We start from the raw sequence: 15,916 nt of genomic DNA, 5'->3' as shown, positions 1-15,916 counted from the left end.
AAAAGGAAGAAAAAAAAGAAAATATTTTACAATGAAGAGTGCAAAATATTTAGAGAAGAAGGAGTGTTTCTGCCATCACAGTTTGTAATATTGTGGAGGAGGCACACAAAATCATTAGTCAAAAATCACTATATAATATACAGTATGTGGACTAATTAATATATAACAGCAACCTGCGTTAAGGGCTCCGGAGAAAAGCAGAATGCTGAAAGAACATGTCACTGGGAACCTAGTATCTTCTAGGGGTGTGAGGTTAGCTTTCCCTGAGGAAATGACACTTCGGGCCGGGGAAGGAGGAGGGAGGGCACACACACTCCATGCAAATGGAAAGCCAGGAATGAGTCTCAAGGAGAGAAGGGTGAGGGGTATTTGGGGATCTGAAAGGCAGACAGTGGCACTGGAGTGCAGAAGCAAGGGAGAGTGACCTCAAACAAGTGTAAATAAATGATACCTAAGGAAAGTAGATTCTTTTCTAAAAAAAAAAAAAAATGTTTCTTTGTTTATTTTGAGGAAGAGAGAGAGATCCGAGGAGGGGCAGAGAGGGGGGTGGAGAGGGAGAATCCCAAGCAGGCTCTGCACTGTCTGCACAGAGCCCAATGCAGGGGCTCAATCCCACGAACTGTGAGATCATGACCTGAGCCAAAATGAAGAGTCAGAGGCGTAACCAACTGAGCCACCCAGGCACCCCAAAAAGTAGATTCTTGAAATGTAAAAGAAAACAAACAAGGACTGCTCTTAGCGACTAAACACCTTCAAGAATATAAAAAGCACTACTCACATCTAACTAGAAAAGTTTTAAGGAGGTATTCTAAGTTTAGAATTCTCAAGAACTTGTTTATTATTTATCTCTTAACTGCCATTATTGACCAGAACAGCAATAATTTCTCTAAGTCCTATCTTAAACTGTATTTTTCACCCGGTTAAGATGTTAGGAATTAAAATCACCCTTCATACCAATTATTAAATAACCTTCTACCCATGATGGCTTTCCGTAGGCATGCCAGGATGTTAACTATGTCTTCTAATGCTTCGATTCCATACCTGTAAAATGGGTTAATAATCCATGAAACGTGATGATGGGAATCTAGATGGTCTAAGTGATAATCCATGTAGAGGCAAAATGGTACAAGGCGACAGAATGAAGGCAAACGTGGTGCATATCCCAGTGCCACCACCTAAGAGCTTTGACTCTTTGGTGGCCAGCAAGTGACTTTGGCCAGTTACTTAACGTTTCATTGCTCAGGCTTCCTCAGTGTGACATGCGCTTCAAATACTCCCTATGCTATAGTTTTGAGGATAAAATAATTCACATAAAGTCCTTCGCACTCCACAAATGTGAACTGGTATTACTATTAAAACTGTTTTTGTGATGCTATCCTTGAGAAAAAGCCCTTCAAGTGTCTCATTAACCAGATTTGAATCTTCCCTCTACCCCTCAGTCAAGTCATCACAGCTGACAATCCTCGGGACTTATATTTTACTTTAAACGCTATTAGATTTCGAAACATATTAGCAAACAAAATTTCACTATTTCAAAATAAAAAAAAATTTAATAGCCTAATAATACACACCTACTTCTTCAGGATCGTTAAACCAGCAAAATTCTTGAAACTCCTTTTTTTTTTTTAATTTTTTAATGTTTATTTATTTTTTAAGGAGAGAAAGACAGAGCACAAGCAGGGGAGGGGCAGAGAGAGAGGGAGACACAGAATCCAAAGCAGGCTCCAGGCTTTTAGCTGTCAGCACAGAGCTGACGCGGGGCTCGAACTCCTGAACCGCAAGATCATGACCTGAGCCGAAGTCGGATGCTTTCACTGCCTCTTGAAATTCCTTCTAAATCACTAATTTCAGGGACACCTGCGTGGGTCAGTCAGTTACGCATCCGGCTCTTGGTTTTGGCTCGGGTCATGATCTCACAGTTCGGGAGTTCGAGCCCCACGTCAGGCTCCAGGCTGACAGTGAGGAGCCTGCTTGGGATTCGCTCTTCGCCCTTTTTCTCTGCCCCTCCCTTGCTCACACTCTCTAAATAAATAAATAAATAAATAAATAAATAAATAAATAAATAAATAAACTTTTTTAAAAAAATCACTGATTTCATTTAACATCCTCATAACATACAAATCTATTAGGTGTTTTCACTGCCTCTAATTTTGTGTTTTGAGAATGCATGCTGCTACACTCAATGCACTCAAAGGCAAAGGTCTTATGTGTAGTTCAATGTACTTGGTGCATCTGTTATAAGTTCCCTCCACTGTTTCGTCTACTCTTTTAGATAGAACATAAAACATTCACAGAACTCCAAAACTGTGACATTCTAAGGAAAACTGGGCCCACTCCAGGAATTTTCACTGGAACAAAGTGAGATTTACGATGTTTCCATCCAATGTCTTTGCACCCAAAAATTTCACACCTCTTCCACAGGGTTCCAGGGGCTGAATTACTTGGAGGAAATCTCACACCAAAAAGTTAAGAACTTAACCAATTCAAGCAGCCCAAGTTGGTGGCACGTGTCTTATGGGGCTCTGGGCCTACCTAGCATCAAACTACCACTTGGGGCGGAAATGAAAACTCTGCAAGAGAGTCTAAGAATAACCCAATTTTAAAAAGTGAAAAACGTGATAAACATGACCTTGCTGGTATTCATCCTGTGCTAGTTAGCATATCAGAGTCAACTTGGGGGTAAATTTGTCAACTGGCCAGAATTCGCAGAAGTAATTTGCTTCCCAACTAATTAAATGCAAGCAGACCCCAACGCTGTCTCTCCATACCTTTGTAAAAATAAAATCCAACATGCTTTGAAACAGTCTCCATGAACATAGCATTAATTTTACAGCCAAAACACAACACTGAGGTACCGAATACTGGGTTTAAGTTTAAAGGCTGAGGGGAAACTGAGAAACCACCTTGACTCACTTTACTATGGGAGAAACGACATTTCAGGAAGGACAGTATTTTGAAAAATGCAGTGAAACTGTTTAATGCCTAAATCCGTTATAAGAAGGGAAATTTTCCAACAAAATTTCAGGCCTCTAGTACTTCAGAGGCTAAATCTGGGTGACACAAGGGCAGAAGCAGCCATCGCGGCACTGGCTGCCACCTTCTCCTTCCCACCCCACCCTGGGCCAACCACAATGGCCCAATGGAATAGGGAACAGCTGATGACTGCTGAATCAACCAGAGGTAAGTGAGGAGCCTCCTGCATGGATTTAAGTTAGAACCAGAACCTGAGGGGAAAATTACAGTACGAATAGAGTAGTAATCATAATAGTAGGAATGTCGAGCACATAGAGCAAGTTAAGAGTTGGGCACTGTGTTTAACACATGCATCCTGACATTTAACCATTTAATTAATCATTTAGCCATTTAACTGTTGCTGTCAGTGCATTTAATCCTTGCAGTTACCCTTTTAAGATGATGTGCTATATTATACTTATTTGATAAGTATACTTATTTGATAAGGAAACAAGGGACAAAGAGGTTCAATACTTAATGCAATTTCCCACAGCTAGTAAGCAGCAGAGCCAAAAGACAAACCTACACAGCCTGATTTCAGAGTAAAAATAATTCATTTCATTGATGGAATTAAACTAGCTACATGGAAACAATACCGAGGACATCAAAACAAACACATTGTATAGCTTTTAAATTAAGAAAGAAAAAAGAACATAAGAACATTCTCCTTGTTTTTCTTCCCTTGTAAATCCTGAGTCCCCAAGTGACAAAATGTACTTTAATCTACGTACAGGAACACGGCAGATGCCCCAAGTGTACCCCATCATTTTTTCCCGCCACCTCATCTGCAAACTAAGCTCTCTTTTTTTCTAGCTCTCTTAGGAGAAGTAAACCTCCACATCCATACAAATTAACTATAGGGCTAAGAACTGAGGCTGCCTACATCCACATGACTTTATTATTTGTGCCAAGAAATTCTTACCCGAAGATAAGGCTATAAATCAGTAAATAACTTCATTGTTTGCTTCAGGAACTTCCCAAAAGTCCATTTGCCCCAACAATAGACTACTCAAACAGTCCACAGTATTCCCTCAACTGGACAAACAACTCACTTATCCAAGAACTGTGTACTTAACAAGACTTGGTTAAGAGCTTTGTCTCACTGTTCCCACTAATCCTAAACTATTAGATCATGAACTTTACCCAGTTTCAATCAGATCAGTGCAAGACCCACCTTAAATCTCTAAAGGTCACACCCAAAACCCTACAATACAGGCCCACTCTCTCTCCCTAGTGAAGTCTGCCAAGACCATCAAGGCGTGTTCTCACTGTACTAAGCAACAGGTTTGCTTGGCTGAAACTATTCTGGACTTCTTTGGGGAAGGTGACAGTCAACAGAAGGAAATGACCCAATTCTATTTCAACTGCTCACGCATCAACACCACCTTTTTAAAAAATCCCTTCTTCCCTCATACCTATTCTAGACCACAGGTGAAATTAAATACACCGGGAAGTGAGATCCTTATAGAAAAAGATAAACATATGCCAGCACTTGAAAGGGCCCACGTAAATCTAACAATAAATTCAACATGAGGTTTTGAACTACATTTCACTGCAGCCACAATTTAACTCTAAGCTATAGTGGATTAATTACACATTTTAAAATGGTCTAAAAGGATCCCTAAAATTGAGATTTAGAAAGAAAAGAAAAACAAAGGCCTCAAAATGCCACCGTTAAAAGTATTCTGCCATCTGACCAGATTTTACAAAATTTCCTTCAATCAACTCATATGCCTCTAACGTTATGTATCAAATATAAATACATGAAACATAGCCAATCTTTTAAAAAATAGCTCTAAGAATGATTTAAACCTGTATAAATACAAAATAAATCATTGTGACATCACCATTCATTTAATCACTTTCATTACTTCAGTTATATTTATGCAATTATTAAAGTAAATAACCATATTTACTAGAATCCTATTTTATTCCTGCCTTTCCATGCATCCCACGTTTCCTTAGAAAAAAATAAAACAGTTGCAGACCCAATTGAATGTATTAAGATGCCAAAGGTAAGCTTTTTAATGAAGTTGAAGCTTTTAAACAAGAAGAATTTGTCGCATCATATTAAAATGTGTGCGGTGGTGGGGGGGGGACCTGGGTGGCTCAGTCAGTTAAGCACCTAACTCCTGGTTTTGGCTCAGGTCATCATCTCATGGTTCATGAGTGCCAGCCCCGCGCTGGGTTCCACGCTGACAGTGCAGAGACTGTTTGGGGTTCTCTGTCTCTCTGTCCCTCCCCTGCTCATGCTCTCCTTCTCTCTCAAAATAAATAAACTTAAAAAAAAATTTCTTTTTGTAATGTTTATTTATTTTTGAGAGACAGAGCACGAGCAGAGCAAGGGCAGAGAGAGAAGGGGACACAGAATCTGAAACAGGCTCCAGGCTCTGAGCTGTCAGCACAGAGCCTGACGCGGGGCTCGAACTCACGGACCGTGAGATCATGACCGGAGCCGAAGTCAGACGCTTAACCGACTGAGCCACCCAGGCGCCCCAAATAAATAAACTTTAAAAACATAACAATAAAATAAAACATGTGTATTATATATGTATATATGTGCATATTATGTATGTGTATGTGTATACAAGAATGTATGTATGTATGTGTACACATATGTGTGTGTGCATATTTGGGTATAAATGTGTGCGCGTGTGTGTGTGTGTGTGTGTGTGTGTGTGTGTGTGTGTATTCATCCCAAGGTAAGAAATGAATGCAACATAAAGTCCCAATTTTGTTTTTCATAGCCTGTCAACACCAGCCCTTTCAAATAGTATCATTCCTTCCTGTGGAAGTGTTGCTAACCGTGTTACCGTAACCATCTTGCTGTGGAGTCGTATACGTAGAGGAGAGAACGTGGAGGGTAGAAGAGACCAGGTCTGTATCCTAGATTCCCTGCTCTAAATTGGGGGAAATAACTTATTCTCAGATAGCCTCAGTTCACTTATCTGGAAAAGAATGATATATCCACCTACTTGGCATAATTGACATGAAGACGAAAGGAGATAATGTATAAGGTACTCGGTATACAGCCTAGCACATGGTGGAAAGGTCTCCATAAATGTTCGTTACCGATCGTGCATGTTAGCTCCCTATAACTGTGGTCCTAAGGATTTACAAGGTATTAAAGTACTTCCTAAATAATTAAAGAAGTATTAATTATGCAACAAGATCTTTAAGATCTTCATACCCTTTCAACCAATACTTCTATTTCTAGAACACTAGCCAGGGGAAATGACTAGAGATACTGTCAAATATTCATGTACAAAGATATTCTTTAAAACTTTATTGTTAACATCAAAAAACTGGAAACAACCTACGTAGCCAAATATTATACTACATCTCTATGACTGCATGGTGTACAACTATTAAAATATTCGTGAAGAATTAAGAGCATCCAAAATGCTCCCTAAAATTAAAACAATATCCTATGGACATACATTGCAACCATGTTAACAATTACATGTCATTCAACATGTTTAATTTAACAATGCATGTCAACAATTACATGCACACATCCACATATTCAGAAGAAAAGAATTTAGAGGAAATATAAAAGTATTAACAATGTCAAGACAATGGAAAACCAGGTAACTTTTACTGTTTCCTTTTTCACTTTATTTCCAAATTTTCTACTGTATACCCGAATTGCTTTGATACTTGGGGGAAAAAAAAAAAACTAAAAAAAACCCATTCACCTATGTTTATTATTCAGAATATTCTACTTTTTTTAAGGGCAATCTTTTAAATTCTATCCATCTCATTTCCAAAAGAATTGGGAATAGTTCACAAAAATGCACACAACAGAATAAAACAGATGAAGAAAAATAAAGAAAAAAGTTTACACTCTCAGTATATAGCCATATATATATATATCTATCTCTGCACGTGTGCACATGTGTATATGTATGTATGTGTACAAATATGTATTTCTGTATTCACAGAACTTTGTTTCATATACTAAGAACTGAAGGAAGTTTCTCCAGCTTTCTCAGGGCATACTGCAGACATTGTTTTAAGACCTATTTCAGTGAATTAAGCAAATCGGTTATGTGGTGGGAGGAGGCGGATTTAAAGTCAAGGAATCAAGATCTTAAGCAGGACAAGCATGGTCACGATCAGTACCTCAAGGAATGCCTTTTTAAAAAAGGTACACATGTGCAGATAAATATAAGTGGAGACAGATTTTTCACTCGTGTTACCTTTACTCACATGGCTTCAAAGGAAAAAAATGCTAAAATGATACTTTCATTTCTGCTGTGAAATACATCAAAAAATGAACTAAGAAAATAAGCTCCTATTAACAAAATGTACTTGGATACACTGTATTTAACACAGCACTTACCTTCACTGATAGCATGGGGCTTAATGATGCAACAGGTGCAATTGGTAAATTTAGCGGTGTTCGCGGGTCCACAAACTCCACTCGAAGGAAAAAATAACTCCGTTTCCTAAAGACAAAAAGAAATAACTTTGGCATATGTAATCTCTTATCTTGGACTCCTAGAATATTAATGTGAGAGGGGGAAAAAAAAGACAGGATTACTTTTAAAGTTTCATAATATAAACTCTTTGCTTCAAATTTTCTAAAAATGACTTTTACAAAGACTGATGAACCGAACCCTGTTTTAAGTCTTGGAATCAAAAGATCATCTAAAAAAAAGTACAATTAAAGTAATGAGGACATGTAGCATTCTGCCTTAGGATTAAAACTAATAACATCTTAACATACTTTGAATATTGGAAGTAATGAATATAAAGTTCTTATTTTCCTCAAAGCATTAGTTCATAGACACAGGTCTGATTTTAAACTTTTTATTAAAATTTGTGAAATTAAAAACTAGGAATTCTTTGTAGAAACAGATTAGTATTTAAGAATCAGAACTGTGAAATTAGCTTTAACTAATTAGCTTAAACTAATGAACTTACTACAATTCCAGCATATAAGCATTTAAGCATATAAAAGCATATAAAGCATAAAGCATATATATTAAGCATATAAAATTAAATCATATAAGCTTTATTTTATAACCAGATTCAGGCTATGGTATCTGCTTTGTCCATGGTTCCCTTAGATGACAACTCAGCAATCTGAACCAGCCACAAACACAGTCACACTAATTAATTCTTTTAATTATTCAGATAAATGCCTTCCGCCTGAAGCTTTTCCTGATGTTATTTCCAGCATTCCCCATAAGCCCCTCTGTCCCAAGCTCCAAAGGACTCTACCAACGTGTAAAGGGCCACTTCAAATATCACCGACTCCAGGAGGCCTTCTGTGACGTCCCCAGTCAAAACTGTGGCTATTTGGGCAACTGCCCTTCACAAGTTTTAGATCTGCAGCAAGTAACTAACCTGCATGGCTTTGTAGGTCTTTCAGCACCTAAAACAAATGCCTCAAAGTAAATACTCATTTATCAACGAATTTAAAGATTGCAAGATCACAGGACGTGTTAATGTACTACACATTTTGAAAGCCACAGTACAATGTACTGTGTACATTTTGAAAGCCACAAAGAAGATGTGGACTTGTTCAAACTGGAAAGGAAAGGCCTCCTCTAGAGTTCCCGTTTCTGTGCTTCCTTTGCAACAATACTCCTCAGAAGGGGGGGTCTTTATTCTCTGTCTTTACTTTTCACCTCCATTCTCTCTTAAGGTGACACTTAGGTTTCATCCCCAAACTGCTCGATGTGACCTCTGCGTTGCCAAGTACTCTGGTTACTTCTCAGCCCTCGCCTCACTGGACCGAGCGGGATTTGACCAGGTGATCTCACTCCATATCCTGCAATGCTTCCATTCATTGACTGTCTTCCTACCTCACTGGCCACTCCGTCTCAGTCTCCCCTGATGGTTTTTGCCCATGCGGCTGACCCCTCCGTGTTGGAGAGCTCCAGGGTCCATCTTCTACCTACGGTCCCTCTCTTGATGAGCTCGAGTCCCATGTCTTTAAATGCCATCTGTATTCTGATGGCTCCCACGTTTCTGCCTCCAGTCCAACCTCCTCCCTAAATTTCACACCCATATCTCAGCCACTACCACTTATAGAGGATGCACATTTAAAATGTCCTGATTTCCACCGTCTCCCATAAAATCTGTTCACTCCCACCCTGTTTTCCCATCCTTCCAACTGCACAGGCCAAAGAAAAAAAAAACTTCGAGTGATCCCTGATTTCTCTCCTTTCCTTAGCCATCCACCCAATCGCTCAGGAACTCCTTTATAACGTGTCCAGCCAGAATCCAACCGCTTCCGTATCGGTCACCCCGGTCCATGCCTATCACCAATTCTCCCTCTGACAACTGCTCTAGCCTCCTAACTGCTCTCCCCATTCCAACTTGCCCCCCAGCACACCTACACCCACCTGGCTTGATCTATTCTTAACACTGCAGGCAGCATGAAAACCTGTAAAACACATGCTGCTCCTCGGCACACAACTCTCCAGTAGCCTTTTATCTCATTCGGAATGAATTTTAAAGTTCTGGACATCTACAAGGCCTTTCAGGATCTGGCCCCTAGGCCCCTAGCTGTACCTTGAGCTAATCATCTGTTTCCACAAAAACATTTAGATTTCCGTCCGGGCACCACTGGCCTCACCCCCTCGCTGTTTGACTAAACACAGCAAACAAGTTCCCACCTCAGAAGCTTAGTTTGTACTCTTCCCTTCCTCCCGGGACACTCTTTCTCTCTGATATCTGCATGGTTCCTCCCTCACTTCCTTCTGATCTCTGCTCAAACCAGAGACGGTGAGGGCTTCCCGACACACATTTATATTTATATATCAATATATTTCACAGCATTCCTCACTTCCACTCAACGCACAATCCTTCCTCCACCCTGGGCTTTTTCTAGCCCATCCCCCTCTTTATTTTCTTCGGAGCACTTACCACCTGACTTGTTTTACGTCTATTTGTTTATTATCTGGCATCCCCTTCACCATCAGATAGATGCAAGCTCCGAGTAGGCCGGGACCTCGTTTTGCACTAGCAGCTTCTCAATGTTAAGAAACGACTGAAATTCAGAAACTAATACATGCTGCATGTGCTAAGAAATAAGATCGCTCTACCCACGCTGCACCCATAAGAAAGCCTTGACTAACGAGCCCTTGCGGGTTAGCAAGGGGCAAAGCCAGTATTCAGACCCAGGTCGCGCTGGTTGCAAAGCCCTGAGCCTTTTCCATCACCTGTCTTTCAAAAGTAAAGAGGCTGTGCTAAACTGTTCCACCTCTAGCTGAACCAATTATTGGGCCAGTTATTTTTGTCTCGACTTTCCTCTTCTCTTCCTCAATTTTTAAAACTGAAAATGCCAGCTTTCCAAGCACTCATTTACATATGCTGAATAAATATGTATTTCAGGCAAGGAATATGAAGGTCTTACTTAAATCTACCTTCTTGGCGAAAGTGAGTTAATTCTACTTTCTGCCTTTGCTTGCTCTTTCTCCCTGCATAGGCTGTCCTATCTGTCCCAGGGATTAATCTAAACGGACATTTGCAAGAGCACTTCTACTAGGTCATTGTTATGGCAACTGATTTAGAGAGTTTACACAACAAATGTGATAGTCGCACAAAAAAATGTTCGCATCCCTTTGTGATCTGAGTTGCTTAAACACTTTACATAAAGCTCCTCTCCTTCCAAGGGTTCCTGCTATTACTCTTAGCCTTTTATATGTTCCTAAACTACCTAGCAGGGAAGGATAGAGATATGTAACTTTACCAAAACCTAAAATGAAGACTGATGGAGTCTTCAATTTTATTTATTTATTTATTTTTTTTACTATATCTTACTTAACAAATTGTAACAAAACAGTAGCACTGTTTCATAAATTTCACCTAAAATCCCACCGGTAATCTCACTAAAACATCTGACTAATCTACATTCTTATCTTTATTACCATAATAAAGGCATCACTAAATGGTTGTTAGTTAAAAGTTTCTCCAAAACTTTTACATAATTTTACATATCATTTTTGTAAATGCCTCAGACTAAACATGAAAACACTGAACTTGCTCTCTACATACCCTCATACCAAATAAGAAATCTGTTCTCAGAAAATCCAAACCTTTAAGAAATGAAATATGAAGTCACGTGATCAATGCAGCCTTATTTACAAATAAAAAAAAAGAGAACCTAACAAAACGTCCAAAAGTAAGGGGATGTTTAAATAAATCATGTTATATTCATACAACAAAATATTCTGTAGCCATTAAAATGTACTCCTGTGACAATAATCTGTTAACATGAAAAATATCTTATTAAGTGAAAAAAATAATCAAGTTAAAATCAGGTACATGGTGTTCTTATGTAAATTATATAAATGATCAAGGGAACAAGCTGGAAGGAATATGCCATAAACAAACTGTAAACATCAGTGGCAGGATTACTGATGCTAAATTTTCTTCTCTCCACTTGCCAAATTCTCTGAAAGTGTTTCCATCACTAACGTATTCTAAAAGACGGTAATGTTTAAAACAAGGTAGGCCACTATTTTTGGTATCCGTAGTTGGTTAAACACGGGGCTGGTGGTTAAACGTGGGGCTCTGGAGACAGAGGTACTCGGGCTCATGTTGTCAGGAGGCCAAGGTGCTTAAACTCACCAAGTTTCAGTTCCTGGTAAATTGGGATGATCTAAGCGACTACACGGCGTACTGTGAGAATTAAATCAGATATAAAAGCATGTGGAATGATGCCTGCAACTTAGTGAGTACTCGATACACATAAGGTCTCTGTTAGTTTTGAATTCCAAAACATTTTTGAACACCAGTGACCTAGATCCTGGAGGTATGACGATGAATTGGACATCCTCGAGGAATTCACAGTCTACTGAGAGGATAAACATAAACACAAATAGTTTTCAAAGATGGTAAGAAATAGAGGTATGTAGTAGGTATGAAGGGTACCTCACATAGAACCAGGAAATTGATAACAGTTGAGCAGAGTTGTTGCCACTGGTTTCTAAGTTTTGTTGAGGTATGATGAACATACTTCCAACTGAGTATATTTAAAGGATACAATTTGATAAGCTTTGACATGTTTATTCCTGAGAAAACATCACCACAATCAAGATAATAAGCATTATCAGTCATCCCTCCTTCCTCTGGGCAATCGCTTTCTTCTGCCTCTCCCTGCCTCCCCTACCATTAACCATTACCTTTACCATTACGTCCCTTACCATTAACAAGTTGGCCCTGTAACCAATGATCTGTTTTCCATCGTTAGGAATTAGTTTAATTTTTAATAAGTTTACTTAAATATAATTATATAGTATGTGCTCTTTAGTCCCGCTTCTTTCGCTCAGCAAAATTATGTTGAGATTCATGCAATGTAGCGTATACCGATACTTCATTCCTTTTTATGGCCTAATAGTATTCCATGTGTTAATATCATGGTCTCTTTATCCACTCATCTCTTGGACATTTGGGTTATTTCTAGGTGTGGGATATCACAAATAAGGTGGTTATGAACAAAGTTGTTAGGCGCAAGTCTTTGTATTGAAATTTGTTTTCATTTGTCTTGGGAAAATACTTGAGTGGAATGGTTGGATCACTGGGTAGCTGCATGTTTAAGTTTTTAGTTGAGTGCCGGCCAAACTATTCCCCAAAGTGATTGTACCATTTTAAATTCTCATCCATCAGCAGTGTATGATAGTTCCTAAGTTTCTTCTCATCCTTGTCACTTGATATGGTCTGTTCTTTTAAACATTAGCCATTCTGAAAGCTGTGTAGTGTTGGCTCATGTGGTTTTAATTAATATTTCCATAATGTCTATTGATGTTGTGTACTTTTAATGTGTGCTTACATACCATTCATGTATCTTCTTTGGTGAAGTAAATGCCTAATCAAAATTTTTGTCCATTTCTAAATGCGATGTTTGTTTTCTTAATAAGTTCAAAATTCACAATGAAAAAAGACAAAAAGATCAATAGAGCAAAGTTAAGAATCCAGAAATACACTCTCAGATACATAGTCAACAAATATGACAAAGGTATAAAGGTAACTGAGTGGAGGAAAAATTGTGATTTTATCTAATGATGCTGGAACAACCAGACGTCTATACACAAATCAACAAATTTTGGTCAGATCCTATGCCATATATAAAAATTAACTCAAAACGGATCATGTAGCTAAATATAAAACCAAAAACTATAAAATCGCTAGAAGAAAACAAAAGGGAAAAGTTCTGTGACCCTGAATGAGGTGACAATTTCTTAGACGTGACACAAAACCCACAACACATCAAAGAACAAATTGATACGTTGGACCTCATCAAAACTAAAAACTTCTACTCATCCAAGGACACTGTTGAAGAGAATAAAAGTACAAACGACACACTGTGAGAAGGTATTTGCACATCATATACCTGGGTAAAAAATCTGTATCTGTAATATATAAAGAACTCTGAGCAGAGTTAAAGGGCCAAAAAAAATTACCCGGACAAAGGGAGATATGGCATTCCAAGGCAGAGGGGCAGAAAGAGTAAAGGCAATAGAGCAAGAACACCAGAGTCTAAAGAAGGAGAGGCAGGACGTGAGACTGGAGAAGAGGCTAGCATTCAGATCATTTTCATAAAACACGTTAAGGAGCTTTAACTTGATTTGGGGGATAATGCATCACTCTGGAACATTTTTAGCAGATTCATGACATGGACAGATCAATATTTTTAGAGAGCTTGCTCTGAAACCTATGTGGAAGAGGTATTTGTGGGAGAAAAGTCTGAGCCAGAGCCATTATAGCAACCCGGGTTACACAGTGAGAGCAGGAATGAAGGAAAAGGAGAGAACTGAAAAAAATGTTTAGAAGATAAATCTACACAACTTTTTATTCATTGGATGTAGGGGATAAAGGAGGCAGAAGAATGTTTACTGGTCTCAAGTTCCTTTGTTTTTTTTGTTTTTTTGGTTTTTTGGTTTTTTATTTTTGACAGAAAGAGCACGAGCGGGGAAGGGGCAGAGAGAGAGGAAGACACAGAATCCGAAGCAGGCTCCCGGCTCCGAGCTGCCAGCACAGAGCCCGACGCGGGGCTCAAACTCATGGACCGTGAGATCATGACCTGAGCCGAAGTCGGACGCTCAACCGACTGAGCCACCCAGGCGCCCCTCAAGTTCCTTTGTTAATGGTATGCAGAATACAAAAGGAATAGTTTGGTGAGTTAAAATTAATCAGTTCAGTTTGGGATGCATTATTTGAGTATGAATCTGAAAGACTAAGGAGAACCCTACACATAGAATTAAGAAATTGAGTTGTCCACATAAAATCATCTTGTACAATTTATTGACTATCCATCTATCTCTTGCCCAATGATTCATAATGCCACCAAGATCTCATCACTTATGGGTCATTTCTTGAGTACCCTGGGCTGTTACACTGACCCACTTGTCTATTCCCATACCGGTATCACACTGCTTTTCCTACCAAAGCTTTATAAAGGGCTTCCTCTCACATAAAGAAGTCATCTTATCACCACCATTTCTTCTTACCCTTCCAAACTTCCTTGGCGCTTTTGGCTCTTCTACGCAAGAATTTCATTAAGCTTCAGGAAAAAACTCTGCCTCAATTTTGACTGGAAATGCGCTGAATTTATAGATAAATTTGGAAAGACTTTTTATCATTAGGATACTGAATCTTCACATGCATGAACGTGGTATAGATCTTCATTTATTTAAGTCTTTTGTTATGGCCTACAATAAAATTTATGGTTTTCTCCATAAAGATCTCTCACATCTTTTGTTAGGTTTATCTTGAGCATCATATACTTTTTTTTTACACTATGAAGGAACTCTCTTTTAAGTCTACATTTTCTAACTGGTTATTTCGGGTATATCAAGAACACTATTGATTTTTATATATTGATATTATATGCAGTACAACTAATAGGTAGAGATTTGAGAAGCACCATGAAAGTGGAGTGTTAATAACAGATAATCTCCATTAAACGCTATGTTTTAGGCACTATGCTCAAGTTAAATCATTTCATTTAATCCTCAGAAGAACACTATAATGTAGGTACAACTATTCCCTTATTTTACGGACCAAGACTGAGAAACACAGCAAAACATTAGTAGGTGAGAGAATGGAGTCTGATTAACATCATCACTTTAAAGGACAGGTGAAGGAAGAACAGCCAATTAATAAGACCTAGATCATGACCTGAGAGCTCTAAAGAAACAAGGGCATTGAGACATCACAAAATCAAAATAGGGTAGAGAATTTCAAAAAGGAGAAAGTGTTCAAACTTAAATGTTGCAGACAGATACAAAAGAAATAAAAATTTTTCCTTGAATTTTGTAAGTAAGAGGACATTGATTATTTTATCCAAAATGATTTTGGTGGAATGAAAAGATGAAGCCACATTGCAGTGGTTGCTCTCAGTGAGTAGCCACAGGCAACTGAAGAGAAAATTGTGACTACAGTCTAAGCTTTGGTGAAATCTGGATAAGGAAGAAAAAAAAGGATTAAATCGTAACTAATAGGAACTTAAGATCAAGGAGAGATTATTTGGGGATGCTCGTGTGAGGTTTTTCAGTTTTTAATTCACATGTCCTGTCCTTGCTTCCTCACGTGTGCTGTGCGTTGCAGCCAGATTTCTCTTTGATAGCTAGTCAGCTAACACGATGTCCACAATACTCACTCCTCCCAAGACAAGAGTCAAGAAAAGGTGTATCCTACAGGGTTCATGACGATGGGGTATTTCAGGGACGAATGTCAGAAAGAGCTAAAAAATTTAAGTGTACAAAATAGAAACAAATATGTTTAAGACATTTCTTCAGGAGGAATGATTACGGTAGCTAACTCTGCAGAAGCTTCTCCACTATAAAAAGAAGAAAACAATCGTTCTGCAAACTGTATTTGAAGATAGGCACATTATGTATGTGCAGCCATAGAAACAAACATGTACTTAAGACAAGACTAGCAG

At 38.6% G+C, this 15,916-nt stretch overlaps 1 protein-coding gene across 3 annotated transcripts in view; it reads right to left on the bottom strand.

Moving 5' to 3' along the window:
• Positions 1-15,916, bottom strand: part of NME7 (NME/NM23 family member 7) — a 262,404-nt gene that overhangs the window by 167,455 nt on the left and 79,033 nt on the right. For all 3 annotated transcript variants that reach the window (XM_040451736.1, XM_040451737.1, XM_040451738.1), the window contains one exon: positions 7,358-7,463. In XM_040451736.1, the coding sequence (XP_040307670.1) occupies positions 7,358-7,463 (106 nt within the window). The remainder of the gene's footprint in view (positions 1-7,357; positions 7,464-15,916) is intronic.

The sequence above is a fragment of the Herpailurus yagouaroundi genome, unplaced genomic scaffold, assembly GCF_014898765.1.
Source record: "Herpailurus yagouaroundi ecotype Mexico unplaced genomic scaffold, PumYag 205, whole genome shotgun sequence".
Classification (NCBI taxonomy): domain Eukaryota; kingdom Metazoa; phylum Chordata; class Mammalia; order Carnivora; family Felidae; genus Herpailurus; species Herpailurus yagouaroundi.
This window is presented reverse-complemented; position numbering and strand designations above follow the sequence as displayed.